The 15,210-nt window shown below is 39.4% G+C and overlaps 1 protein-coding gene across 2 annotated transcripts in view; it reads left to right on the forward strand.

Annotated features, from left to right (window-relative positions):
- The window catches only part of SLC35D1 (solute carrier family 35 member D1), a 48,756-nt gene that overhangs the window by 13,346 nt on the left and 20,200 nt on the right, over positions 1–15,210 (forward strand). For both annotated transcript variants that reach the window (XM_036077676.2, XM_036077674.2), the window contains exons 9-10: positions 12,403–12,470; positions 13,586–13,664. In XM_036077676.2, the coding sequence (XP_035933569.1) occupies positions 12,403–12,470; positions 13,586–13,664 (147 nt within the window). The remainder of the gene's footprint in view (positions 1–12,402; positions 12,471–13,585; positions 13,665–15,210) is intronic.

The raw sequence follows: 15,210 nt of genomic DNA on the forward strand, positions 1-15,210 counted from the left end.
CTTGAAAAAATTGACCAAGGGAGATATTTCTTCATTCCAGAGTGGTGATCATTTAATTAGAAGTTATCTGCCAGGTTGTAGCATTATCATGCATATTTGAAAGTTCAGTAACATTCAACTTGAAATGCTTCGATATAATTGAGAATGTTTACTCAGAGTGAAAAAAGTTGCTTTGTCACCTATATTAGGATGAGGTTTAGATTTTCCTCTTACTCTTTTTTTCTTTTTTATGCAGAGGAGTAGAATTTGAGTAATCTTTTTGTTGTTTCCAACAAAGGTGCCAAGCAAAGGTCAAGAAAGGTTTATTTTGGAAGAAATACTTCTTTAAGAATGACAGAGTTCACCTAAATACTTTCAAGTTGGGATGATAAACTAGTGGAAGCTGAATTTATTGCTCTGAAATCAAACCCTGTCAGCGTTTTTGGTTTCACATAAATGTTTATCTTCACTCTTATTATTAATTAATATTATTCTTATAAAACATTTACTGGGGTGTAGATGGACACCTTGGCTGGCAGTCTTATAATACTTTTTTTTCTTAAAATTCTCTCCTTCACATGCTGTCCTTCTGACATTCTCAAATGGTTAAGTGTTACTGTATGTCTCACTGTGTTAGGCTCAGGTGATAAGAAAAAAAGATGAATTAGATAGTTTTCTTGTGTTTGAGGACCATACAGTTGTCTTGGGGGGTAGACCTGTCAACATCAGAGCAATGAACTGTTACAGGTTCTGTTGGAGAAGTGTTTTGGGGGCATCGTGGAATGTAAAATGGAAGTGGGTCAATTCTGTCTCCTTGTTGAGGATGAAATGCCTCATGGAGCTTTGCCTACAAACAAAATTAAAATATAAGTGATACGAATAATCAGTGTTGTTTTGATAGGTTATAAATTACATTTGAAACTTAGGAAGTGAGAATTCTGTTTGACTCTGTTCCTAAATTCCTTGTGTGTTGAGGAGACAAGATACTGCTTCATTTTAAGTTCAATTCAGATGAGTATTTCTCAGCATCTTCATTGTGCTAAGAAAGCTGTATGTTAAGTTCTCTTGGGAGTATATGAGAAATATGACATAGTCCTTGCCACACGAGGGAGATGTTGGCATGCTACAGAGATGGGGTAAGATCTAGCACCAAAGTGCATGCTCATCAGTCAGTACAATAAATGTTTAGGTTAGGAAGAAATTGGTGTGGGTTGAATATCAAGATTGGCTTTTTAGAAGAGATAGGGCTTGGTTTTCTTATCCACCAAATGCAACAAGTAATGCTAACCCGTGCTGGGAGTTGTTAGAGATACAACTTAAGTAGTTGATTGGTTTGCTTTTATTACCCAGCACAGAAGCAATGTGTGGAAGCCACAGATGACCTGACACATCAAAGAGGCTCATGGTATTCTGTAATACTGGAAGATCAGCTTCATAGTAGTCAGTAGGCCGTCTGTCTGAAGTCTTGGCAAAAAGAGTTTCATATTACAGAGGGGGTATATGGCAGGATTTTGTGTAAGAGTTTTCTAGTAAATCGGGTTCATTTTCAGTATGTATCTTTTAAACTTGTGCTTTTCCTTTAAGACACATATGTGTATAAGTAGACGTGCATGTGTGTGTATTTTTTTTAAGAATGGACACTTTTTTTGTGGGACAGTTTATCATTAAATAAAGCTGTTCCCATATTAACAACTTGAGGCTACTTCTGGCCTTTAGGAAGATTTTACTTATAAGGTATGATGCCTTGTACCTGACAAGATGCTTCCGCATAAATCATTTTCCCTTATCCTTATTGTATTACCTGTGAGGTAGGTTGTTATTTAATTTGTAGAGGGTAAGGACATGATTTAAGGTTCCACAGTGGCAGAGCAGAACTAGAATCGGTCTGACTCCAGAGAGATCTCTTACTGTTCGCCTGACTACGACTCTCAGAGCCATTCACAGCCTCACTGACTTATATTTTTACCCCTGTTTGGGAATTCCATGCAGAGCTTTCTTACAGAACAAGCCACTGAATGTGAGAAATGCCATCAGAGTAGTATTAGAAGTGCAGTTTCTGCAGTTTGGTCTTGTTGGTACTTAATCTTTTACAAATAATTATATTTCTTTTGTTCAACAAATATTTACTGAGGGTACTGAGTGCTTTACTCAGGTGCTGTTCTAAATTAAAAAAAAAAAAAAAGACATGTCCTTGTTTAAAGGAGCTTGCAATCCAATGGGTGACATCAACTAAACATAAATTGTATCATAAGAACTATGAGGAGAGCTAGAACAAGGTGGAGAGTGACTGGGAGGTGCTGCTTGGGATAAGGTGGTTAAGAGAAAGCATCTTCATCAGTTTCATTTGAGCAGGCATTGAACTGAGACTGAGACCAGTTTGTGTGGCTCTTTGGAAGGAGTCCTCTAGTTGGAGGGAAGAGCGGGTTCTAAATGCTGAGGTGGGAGTGCTTAGCTTCTTCACAAGGAGCATTTTCTGAGTAGGTGAATACCAGGAACATCAAGGTGTGCCTTGAAGGATGTGGAGGAGGAGAAACAAAAGGTACATTCTAGGTGGAACTAATATGAGCACAGGCCTAGCCCTGGGGACCAGCCTCTTCAGTATGCTTAAAGGGTGGCTGTCAAAGACATTGGAGAACTTCGAAGAGACCTTACAGAGCATCTCGTTCAAGCCTCTTCTGTCACAGTTGGGGAAGTCGGGGCCCAGAGAGGGCTCAGCACTAGAACCCTGATTTCCTACTCTCACCTCCCCCCCCCCCCACACACACATCATCCCCTGCTTCCTTCTAAATTGGGACAAGTGCTAGATACAGGAATTTGAAGTTTACTCTGCAGATATGATGAGTCCCTAAAAGTTCATGACATAAGAGGTACAATGGAAAAATTGGGGGCAGAGTGCAGAAGCAACATCCAGTTGGATGAAGCAATGAGTAACATCCAGTTCGTCCTTGACCATTGTCTGATTTTGGATAAATCCCTTCTTCTCCCCAACCCTGCTTCGTCGTGTGTAAACTGAGTAGGTTGTATCACCTGATTTGGTTAGTTTTCTAGGTAGGGCCCTTTCCTGGGCTGAGACAGAATTTCTAGGAGCAGAAAGCATGCCAGTGTGGAGACGAGGCTGTTGCTGTTTTGATGGTTGGTGTGAGCCTGGCTGCTCCCTGTCTCCTGAATACCAGTGTATATGGACTTGCTCTCATCTGTTGGACTCCTGGCTTTCTTGACCCAGAGCCATTTTGCATGGAAGCTCTGTATGTATTATATGAAAAGATCAGCAAGATAAAATGTTAAAGCATGGTGTAAAATTGCATATGGTATGCTACATTTTGAATAAAATAGAAAGGGAAATATAAGACTATATATACATATACATTTTATTCGCTTATTTAGTAAAGAAACTCTGGAAGAATATACACGAAACGAATAAAGTAACCACCAATTAGTGTGTTAGCGTGTGTGTGAGAACAGAGTAAGTATAGAACAGGAATGGGAGGGAGACTTCTCACTACTTACCTTTTTATATTTTTTTGATTGTAGAGCCATGTAAATGTATTTTAAATTACATTTTATAAAAGGAACAGTAAGAGAAGGATAAAGTTTTTCTATAAATAATGACTATCCTATGATGAATCCCAGTTTAAAATAACTGGGGGTGGCGGGACAAATTAATTTATTCTCATTATTCAGAGTTGCACACTCTTGACCCAGGATGCAAATTGAAGCAAAATCAGGTCCCAATTGTTTTTCTCAAAATCTCACTGTTAACTTTAGAAGGCAGAGGAGAGGAAAGTTTCCTGTGTTAGGACAGGAATCCAGTAAGAGGGCTCTGAAAGATCAGCTTCCCAGGGAGGCAGGGGTTCTACAGAGCAGTTGATGGGGCTGACACAATCTTTAAGCAAGAATTGAAGGCCAAGGAAGGAAAAAAACTAAATTATCATGGACATTGAAAGGCAGGATCCAATTGAACAACTTATCCCAGTGAGCACATAATGCAAGTCCTTGGCAAAGCTTTCTGAGAAGCCAAACCTGTGTATGTGAGTGTGTGTATGTGTAATTTTTTAAAGACGTTCTCAAAGTCCTGGCTTTACCAGAAACCAACGAACCAATATAGACAACATTTAGTTTTTTTAAAACATGTCTTCTAATTTTAAAACATTCTCTTGCTTAAAAAACGGTGTATTTAAAAGCCAGCTCAGTGTTCATAAAAGACATCTAGTTAACATAAAGGTAGATCAAGCATCAGTTGATGAGTGGCTCTCCAGAGTGTCACTTATTACAGACTGTGTTTAAACTTGTCAGTTGTTGCCTCCAAAAGGGAATGTGTGCGGCACAAAGGCAGTGATTCACAGTCACAGGAACTGGAACCTGGCTTTCTGACAGCCTACCCTGCTAGGTGTTCTCACGTAGGGATGGAGGAACAGACCCCTTGCTGTAGATCTCACAAGGCCAGTACTGTAGTTGCTGGTACATCGTATAATATCTTCATTATATCACTGCTTAAATTACATGGCTCAGATGAGTTTTACAGGAAAAGTTGCTGCGTGGATGGGCTATGTGGAGGTGTCTCTTACTAAGCATTGCTGACTAAATAATGAAGAATTTTAGGCTGTTGGTTTAGCCTGTCCAGAGTTATTAATCTTTTCTGGGTCACTCTGGAGACCATACAGACTGATTCTCAAACCCTGAGTTGTTATTTGCACGTAGACCGGTCCCTTCTGCTTTCTGGGCGTTGGTGTCCTCATACGTGAAACAAGTGGGTTGCATCAGTTACTCTTCAGTGAGGAATGGCTCTCTCTTTGCCCTATATGTTGTTTGACAAGGTAATGTGTTTAGCCATTCTTACCTTTGAGAATAGGCCTTTTTCACTAATAAAAGGAAATGGGCCTATTAATAAGCTGGAGTGTGTGGTTTTGCCATGATATGTAGATCTTACATGGGTGGCAGAGCCTAGTGAGACGAGATGGTGGAGGCAGCGGGAGGAGGCAGAGCAGACGTGGTGGCCGGTCGTTCTGGTGGTGCAGAGGGCAGGGCGGGCAACCCAGGACCCTGGCTTCTTGGACTCGTCTGGTTGTCCCATGGTAGGCAGGGAACCATGGAAGCCATTTGCCCCACATTATCTTCTGCCTTAGGAAGTTTCCTAGCAGTTTACTTTCTAGGATAAGGTTTTAATTTTTTTCTCAGTAGTGTTTTGGGAAAAGAATTTTCCAAATAGAATGCTGTCATTCATCCACTTTTTCTTCTTTACCATGAAGTTTAAAGGCTAAGTGATTTGTTCATTTTTAGACTTCATAGTAAACAGGTTTCAAAACTTGTGAGGTATTAAAATGCGTAACAAAATATGCATGCTTTGGATTTTATTTCAGATCTCAATTAAGTTGGTGACTCTTGGCTTAGCACATTTTCTTGGGAGTGAGAATGTTACATCTAAGACTCAAGTGTACCCTGAAATTATTCCATGCTTGCTAGATCAGGGGTACTTCCGTTACCCTGTGCTCATTGTAGACGTTGCCGCGTAGTCCCAGCACTGCCTTGCTAAGCCTGGACATAGCCTCAGACTGTTCACTAAGGTGATGGTTCAGACAGCCGGGTCAGTTGATTAGAGCTGGTATAAGATAAAATCTGTATCCCTAGATTAGATTTTATTGATTATGTTGTTGATTATGTGCTGTTAGTGCCTAATCTTACTCAGATATTCCCTTTCTTAATTTCCTTAACCTAAGCAACTAGAGAGCACATTTTTTTTTTAATTTAACTTTTTTTCTTTCAAATATTTTTATTAACTGAAAGTCTCATTCAAACCAAATGCCTAGTTTTAGGAAGTGGTAAATCCATATAAGCCATTTATTTGCCCATTGATTATGCCACGTTCTTTTCATGTCTGTGGTGTGTATTGGCTTGTGGTATTACCTTACACCACTAGCACCTGTAGAACCAGAGACTTTGTTCAAAACAGAAAGCCTAAACATCTTTGTCTGTGCAGTCTAATCACAGCTACCACTCAGCCAAGATTGAGGATTGCAGGCCTTGTGGCAGGGAGCCCATCTAGTTCTGTGTCACACAGAATGACCAAGCAGGTCCTTCTCTTCACAGTGGCTCTTTTATTAGCTTTCTCTAGAGGCAGAAGTTTGGCTTTAAATGTTTTTTCCCCCCCTCCTGATTAACAAAATATATGTTCACTGTGCCCTCTGTTTTCCCTGTCTTAGAGAAAAGAAAAATTTGCATGCAAATCTGTCATTGAGAGATAACAGTGATGGAAGTTTAAGTGAATAATAATCTCTTCTGTGTGTGAATTTTGTGTAAAGTGCTTGCATTTCGTTCTCTCTATTGATTTCTCACAAGAGGCAGTTGGAGCAGACTGTTGTCTATATTTGTAATTTAGGCAGAGGCTTAGAGAGGTTAAGCGACTTTATGATGGACTCACAGAAAGTTAATGGCAGATTTAGAATTCAAACGCCCACTTTTTGACTCCGTGATCCAACAACAATAGCCATGTGAAGCTATCTAGGAGAAAAAATAATAGAAAGATGATGGGTTATAGAGCTGAGCAGACACGTAGTAGCTGGATAATTTTAGGAAAGTTACCTAACATTTCAGAGCCTAGGACATAATAGGCTCTTAATAAGTAGTAGCTTTGATTGTTTTTTTATGCCATCTTTATGATAGGGAGAGTAGATTCCACTGGACTGAATAGTACTGTTTGGGTCAAACTCTGCTTGCAAATGGGTGCTGCTTGTTCTCTTGCAGCCAGAGGTCCATTCCTGTGACAAAGCAGAGGAGTGCAATAGGCTGCTTTTGCCAGACTGGCTTTCTCCAGAAACAGGCCTAGTATTTAGGGAAGGAAAATAATCCCATTAGAATTGTTTTTCTATTTTTGAATTATTTGTAATTGGAATCATGTTCATGGGATTTATTTTAGTATTCTACAGATATAGTTATTATGTTCCCAAAGGGGACTGTGCAGCATATATTTGGGGCATTTTTCTAAATAAAATTTAATGCTCAGTGTAGAGAGCCTTAGGCTTGGAGTATATAGACTCAGGACTACCATGTATTAACTGTGTTACCTAAAGTAAGTCACTCGTCTTCTGGGGATAAGAAGGCCTGGCCTATCTACCTCACAGGGCTGTCATGGGGATCAAATGACATGATGTATACAGAAGCATTTTGCAAACTACAGAGCATTCCACAAATATAAAGGTAGTCATAGTTCATTCCTTCGTTTATTAGCAAACCTGACTAAACTGTCTTCAGCATAGTGCCCCCAAGGCCAGCTGTGGAGCCTGGCACATGACTGGGGACTTAGATGTCAAAATGTACCATGACAGCAGAGGAGATATTTAGAGCTAAGGCAGGAAAGGAGCTCAGGTGTAAAGAGAGGTTTATTTGAGGCCTTTGCCAAATAACTGATTTCTTTCCACTCCTAGGTCACTGATAGAAAAAAGAATTAGAAGTGATGTTTACACATAATAACGGACATCACTTACTGAACTGGACGGACCTTCTTCATGTCAGGCATTATATCCATATTGTCTTTAATTCTGATAACAACTCTGCAAGATGGGCCTTATTATTCCTCTTATGTATGCAGAAACTAAGGTTCAGTGAATTCTTATGGTCCATCACACCAGCTTTATTCTCTTAGTGACTTTAGGGTAAAAGAGTAGCTTATCTTGGAAAGGAGGATAATTTAGAGTTGAGGACGGTTCTTAGGCCTGAGATTTCTTTTGTGTGTTTCAGCTTGAGTGAAGTAAGGTGTCTCCTTTTGAAGCTGATCTAACACTAACAGGCACCCAGTTTAACCTCCCTCACAGAAGCTAAGGCTGGTGTAATGAAGCAGTGGTGAGCCGGTGCAAGATACTGCGCTTCTGAAGCCCGGTGTGCTGCTTGTTTAGGTACCGTGGCTTTTCCTGCTGGGTGCCGGTAACCCTCTCAAAGATACCTCTTCTTGTGCCCACCTGCTGGTTTGCTGCGTTATGCCTTTTCTCTTTAAAGAAAGAAAAAATAAATTCAGTGCAAAAACTAATGAGTTGTATGCCAGTAAAATGACCTTTACCATTTTAAGAAAATTTAAAATTACATAAATCTATATAAAATTATATAGATTTAATATGAAACTTGAAATGTATTTAGTAGCATATACAGGTAGGTATGTGGGTGTATTAAAAAGTAAAGTTCACCTCATCTGCCTGTAGAAGATGATGCTAAACCAGGGAGCATGGATATTTAAGTCACCTCAGCTATTTGTGCCTAACACTTGCAAACACTTGGAGCTAGGCAGAAGTGACATTTGACATTGCTCCTGCTCTCGAGGAATTTATATTCTTGCTGATAGAGGCTGGTCTCCTGAGTTCTAGGTCTGTGTTTTATTGTGCTTTAATGGTTTCTCATCATACCATGTTTACAGGTACGAAAGAGCATAACATATTCTTTATTCTTTATCCTTCATTCTCTAACAAAGAGTTATGGAACACTTTCTGTTTGCTGTCACTTTGTTAAGCACTGTGGTCAGGGAGATAAACCCTGAAGGCATTCACCGTGTCTGGATAGATCACTGACCACGTACATACAGATACAGAGAGTCACATACATACATGTACTTCGTCACATACATGCAGTGTCAGTGATAAAAGTAGCACTTAGTGTTTTGGACAGTTTGGCAGGAAAGAGCCTAATGTGAATGTGGGTTTTTGTGCAAAGCTTCCTAGTGGAAGCATCATTTGAGATAGGTTTATAATTCAAGTCAGTAATTGAATTTGGTCTTTGGCTTCTAGCCATGATGGAATAGCAGGGATAGGATTTACCTTCCTGCCTTAACCTACTAGAATACCAAATATATATGAAAAATGGTTTTCAGACATTGGACAATAGGTAGTAAAGGATTGTGGAGAGAGAAAGGATGAGAAAAGGATGTAAAAAAGACCCAAATTAAACTTTTAGGGATGAAAAATATAATAATCTGAATTGAAGAATAAAGCAGATGGTATTAAACAGCAGATTAGACACTGCAGAAGAAAAGATCAGTGGATTAAAGAAATAGCAATAGAAACTATCCAAGATGAAGCACATGGAGAAAAAGAGACTGGAAAACAAAGGAACAGATTACTAGTAACATGTGGGGTGGTATCAAGAGATCTAACATACGTGTAACTATTATCCTGAAGAAGGGGGTGGGGGTAGGAAAGATTTTTGAAGAATTAATGGCAGATTTTTTTCCAAATTTGATGAAAACTAAATCCACACATACAAGAAACTCAACAAACCGTAAGTTATATTAAACAAACTATACCATAAAGAGGAACATTTCATAATGCTGAAAGAGTTCTATCAAGTAGGCGTAACAATCCTGAATATATATGTACTTAATGAGAAAGCCTCAAAATATATGAAGCAGAAACTGATAAAACAGAAAGGATAAATACATTATTGGCAATTACAGTTGGCTATTTTAACATTCCTCTTTCAGTAATTGATAAAACAACTAAGCTGAAAGCCATTAAGGCTGTAGAACACTTGAACACCATCAGCCAGTTTGACCTAATGGACATTTATAGAACACTCCACTCAACAACAAAATAAACACTCTTTTCAAGTGCACATGGGACATTTGCCAAGATAAACTATATTCTGGGCCATAAAACAAGTGTTAATAGTTTAAAATAATTGAAATCATAGGAAGTATGTTCCCTGGCCAGAACAGAATTAAACTAGAAATTAATAACATAAAGATATATGGAAAAACCTTCAAATCTTTGGAAATAAACATACCTCTAAATAACACCTGGATCAAAGAAAAAATCGTGAAGAAAATTAGAAATCAGTTAGACCTGAATGAAAATCAAAACACAACATAGCAAAATGATGCTGCTAAAGGAGTGCTTAGAGGGAAATCCATAGCTTAATTAAATGCATGCATTAGAAAAGAAGAAAGATCTAAAATCAGTGACCTAAGCCTTTCCCTTAAGAAACTAGAAAAAGTAAGAGCAAGTTAAACCCAAAGGAAACATGAGGAAGGTAAGAGCAGAAATCAATGAAATAAAAACAGAAAAGCAATAGAGAAAAAGCAATGAACCTAAAACCTGGAGGTCAATAAAAGATCAATAAAATTGCTCAACCATTGCCAATTGATAGGGACAAAAAGCGAGAATGCACAAATTATCAGTATTAGGAATGAAAGAGTGGTATCCTTACAGAGCTTGCATTTACTAAAAGGATAATGGATTATTATGAACATTATGCCATAAACTGAAAAACTATGTCCATGAAATGGACAAATTCTTGAAAAAGACAAACTACCAAAGCCCACTCAAGAAGAAATAGATAGGGGCGCCTGGGTGGCTCAGTTGGTAAGCATCTGCCTTCAGCTCAGGTCTTGATCCCAGGGTTTTGGGATCGAGCCCCACGATTGGGCTCCCTGCTCAGCGGGAAGCCTGCTTCTCCCTCTCCCACTCCCCCTGCTTGTGTTCCCTCTCTCACTGTGTCTCCCTCTGTCAAATAAATAAAATCTTAAAAAAAAAAATAGCATGAATAGCCACATTCTAATAAATATTAAATAGTTCTACTTAAATAATTAGCCCTAATCAATTTGACTATTTAGCGCTATCTCTATTAAAGAAATTGACTTTTAGTTAAAAATCTTCTCAAAAGGAAAACTCCAGGCCTTGATCACTTTACTGGATAATTCTACAAACTGTTTAAGGAAGAAATAATGCCAATCTACATAAATTCTTTCAGAATATAGAAAAGGAGAGAATATTTCCCAATTGACCTTAAGAGGCCAGCATACCCTGTACCGATAGTTGACAAAAAATTTCAAGGGCAGGGGGTGGAAATTACAGTTAAAAAAAAAAAAAACCTGCAATATATAAAAAGGGCACTATATGACCAAATTATGTTTATCTCAGGAATTACGGTTAGTTTAACATTTGAAAATCAGTGTAATTCCCATATTAGTATGAATTAATAAGAAATTAAGAAATAGGAGAACCATGTCAAAAAATGGAGAACATGTATTTAATAAAATATGACACCCATTCATGAGTTTAAAATTTTCAGCAAACCAGGAATAGAAGGAAAATTTCTCAACCTAATAAAGGACCTTTACCAAAAAGAAAAAAAAAAAATCTATTGCTAACATACTTAATGGTGAAAGACTGAATACCTTTTCACTGAGATTGAGAATACGGGGAGAATAGCTGCTCTCCTATAATGTTCTATTCAACATTATACCAGAGGATGTCATTATGCAGTAAGGTAAAAACAAGAGACTAAAAGTCATATAGATTAGGAGGGAAAAAGGGAAAAAGTAATGGTGGTTCCATCCGTCAAGACTCATTGAATTATACACTTAAAAGTGATTAATTTTAATTTTTACATATTATGCCTCAACAAAGAAAGAACCATAAACAAATTGAACGTCTGCTGTTTGCCAAGTGCTGTGTTAGGAATTTGCTTAGCTAGATGGATGTGGGTCTTCCCTGCAGGGAGCTCACTGGTGGTAGACACGGTGTAGAAAGACTTGCAGCTCAGAGAGATGAGAGTCCCAGAGAGAAGTACTTCTGAGGCCCAGAGGGGGGAGTTCTTACTAGGGGAGGCCCCACATAGTGGCTGCTTGAGTTTTAGTCTGATCAGTGAACAGGAGTCAGAAGAATGTTGAGGAGAAGGGCATTCCAAGCAAAGGCATGTGGGTGTGAAACTGCATGTTGTATTTTACAAACGGTAAAGAGCCTCATATTGCTGGGGCCTGGCAGCTGTGAGGTTTATGTTGAGGTGGCAAGAACTGAAGCTGGATAGGTTGGCAGAAAGATAAAAGGTGGAATGTTTCTCATATTTGCTTAAACTGATATTACAAGAGAAATTATGTACTTGAGATCGAGAAACCCTCCCTCTTAGATGAGAGATGAGGTGATCGATACACCTTTTCTCTTCCTTCGCTTTTTGTCTTAAAAACAAAACACCAATAAAACCTTGCTTTTACTATCAACTGTTTCAAAATAGTAATTCTCCCTGGATAGACCTCAGCTGAATTTGTGTAACTAAGGGTGCACTTGAGCTTTCACATGTTACAGGGAAGAAGTATGTTTTAATGTTTGAGAAAGCTTTTAATACTAGCCATCTGGGAGAACTGCTGAGATGAGCCAGATACAGCTTCTGCCTTCCAGCAAATACCAGTTTCTTTGTACCGATAGGGAGAAGTACAAAATCTTCCTCACATTACATTTTAGAAAGGAGAAAACCTTCTGAAACTGCTTTTTGGGTTCAGCTCCATATGTATCAAATTCTTAAACATCACTCTCTGTCCTGTGAGCGATTCAGGGAAGTGTATATATGTGTATGTGTGGTGGGAGTGAGTACCCAGGATTTTGATTGAAGAATAGAACAGCTGATTTTGAGGGCTTGCTCTAAAATCAGATACTTTCTTGTGTATTACAGGCAATGGATTTTGAAGGCTGGGCTGACACCCTCTTTCTTCTGCAGTTCACCCTCTCTTGTGTGATGGGGTAAGCCTTTGTTGCCTTATTAGCAGACCGTTTTTCTAGAGAAGTTTGTTCTGGGGTCCTTTTGCTTCATTTCTAAGTATCCTGTTCAGTCTCTTGAGTATATCAGTATAGGGTAATTAAACTTCCAGATTCAGGTGGTTTCACAGCCCTTGGGAATGTGCCCTTAGGGCTACTAAACTAATTCCAAAGTCATCTTTGGAAGGATGGAGACAAGTAACTATTTACCCAATAACCTGGTATGTGATAAGCACCATTATATTTCAGAATGCGTTCTTTTATTACTACATTGACCATTTGACACATATTTTTGTCCTCTTACCTATGAGGAAGCAGGCCCAGAACTCAAGTCAGCTGTCCAAGTTTGCGCAGTCCGCAGTGGCGGCCTTTGAATGTGGGGCTGACTCTCTCTACCAGATTGTCTTCCTCTTAGAAGAGTATATGTGGAAGGCAAGAGGTATCTGCTAATGTGCCTTTTCTCTTCGCTTTTGTATTTCCCTGAGGAATTATTTTCCAGAGCCGGTCAGTTTGGTTGGTGTTTATGACTAGATCTGGCACAGGCTAGGTGCCCAGTGAGGAAGTGCTTCAAAATAAAATGACCATGGTGCCTTGGTACTGAGTCAGGCTCAGAAGCCTCATTGTACATCTGCCCATTCCAGCTGCTGCCACTTACTTGTTAAGTGAACCTATAGCCCTTCTTAAAGTAGTGCTAATTTGGGTTTCTTCCATCTTTAAGAATCTCTCTTGCCTCCTGTCCAGAGGTCACATTGACCTCATGGGAGGTGCACACCTGAGCCGTGGTCTGTGAGCTCAGCTTTCTGTCTGCGTTAGGTGAATTAGCGGGAATATGATCTAAGAAGAGTACCTATGATTAGGAATGGTGGTTTCAAGGTTTTGGTGAGGGTAGCTGGGGAAAACACCTGGTCAGTAAATGGACATGTGTTTCTCTTCAATGAAATTTTAAAACAATCTAAAGCTGAAGTACAAGCAGGGGTGAGATAGGGAAAGCTCATAGTCAGTGACTGCAATGTGCTAGCATGGCCAGCGCTGTTTCTTTTGGCTAAAGATTGCTGTAAAGTAAGCAGCTGGCTCTCACACCTCTTCCTTCTTTGTTCCAGGTTTATCTTGATGTACGCCACAGTGCTCTGCACGCAGTACAATTCTGCTCTTACAACTACGATAGTTGGCTGTATTAAAGTGAGTTGAAAAAATACCGTTATCTTTTGGGTACCTACTTTATTTAAAAATTGTTAGTCTAAATCTTGCTGTGGCCTAAAACCCCATCATCCTTCTTTCCTCACAGATTGTCTTGGTTTGATGGGTTGTGGTGCTGGTTTCTAAAATGATCTTTAAGAACTCGGGGAGGGCGTAATCTCCGCTTTCAGGCAACTAGGCTTTGGGGAATATGGGAAAAGGAGAATGGGTTACCTTAGAGTAGGGGAAGAGGAATTAGGCTGGTTTCAGACAGGGTAGGTGACTAACTTGGGAGTGATAGGCCTGTCCCTTTAACCGCTGGTGAAAGCTGTTCTGTCCTCTGCCTTCCTGAGTTCTGGCTGTTGTAGGGAAAGGAGGCCTGCCAGAAGTTAATCAAGGGAGTTTTCCAGTGCATGAGCCAAACCTTAAATGGCCTACTTTTAAAAGCTGTGTCTGACATTTCCAGTGATGTCATTTCCTCCTGATCCATTTTATTTGAGGGGAGGCTCATTTGTCTTCAGCCAGGGGAGCCAAAGTTGACTTAAATATTGAGCTGAAGTTAGTGGCTTGAAGCCTGAGGCCTCTTTCATCTGACTTTGAGCTTCTAGTGCTTTAAGATCCAAGAGGCTACGGCATGCCTGATTTCCAAATGAATTAGGGTAGGCTTGCTTTCTAAAAAAGAGAGGTAGGTCCTTGATCATTTGGGAAATAGAGTGCTTGCCCTTGGGACTTCCTTTCTGATTCCCCATTTGTCAATAGTGAGGGAAGGGATTGCAGAATAAAGTTTTACTGCCCTGCTATGTTTCCCTTTGCACCCCCATGGAGTGGTGTCTACCTGCCCTCACTTTAGAAACTAGATTTGGGTTAAAATTTCAGGTCTGTGACTTCAGATCATGGAATTAGAGTGTTTGGTGTAAATAGAATTCTGAATTAAGCTAGAACCAGTTGTGTGAATTCCCATGAAAGCTAGAGGCAGTTAATCTACGTTCAGGCCTGGGCTTGCTAAGATAATTTTAGCCCCTCAAATTAGCTCTCAGCTCTGTTTTGATTTTGTAAAGTAAATGCCCTTTTCAAGAGCAAAGTGAATGGCTTGTATCTTCAGAATAAGAAGAGCAAGAACATGAGAGACAGGCCAGTTGTTACCATGTTTTTGCCAAAATGGATACTGCCTGAAAGCCAGTGTTTAATTTTAATAACCTATTTGCTTAAGATTTTGTAGGGTACTTTCTTTGTATTTATCAGCATAGGGTACAAATATAATCATGGTCTTATTAAAGAAGGTCTAGTACTTTTGATATTTCCTCCTCCCCACAGAGCCCTATGGACTTTGTCCAAAGGGATCAGTTTTACATCCAAACTCTAGAGAGAGGGAAAAAAACTAGATTGATTTACAGCTGCTGTTGCTTCTCACTGTGTTGTGGTATTGCTCTCGAAGGCTTTCTTACGTCTTCAGACAGAGGGGAGTACGCCAATGCTCTTGCTGGTTCAGAGTCTCATGGTCCACCATGGAGCTTCTTTCATTAGCCTCTCATACAACCCTTTTAGCTCA

Source organism: Halichoerus grypus, chromosome 5 (genome assembly GCF_964656455.1).
Source record: "Halichoerus grypus chromosome 5, mHalGry1.hap1.1, whole genome shotgun sequence".
Lineage (NCBI taxonomy): Eukaryota > Metazoa > Chordata > Mammalia > Carnivora > Phocidae > Halichoerus > Halichoerus grypus.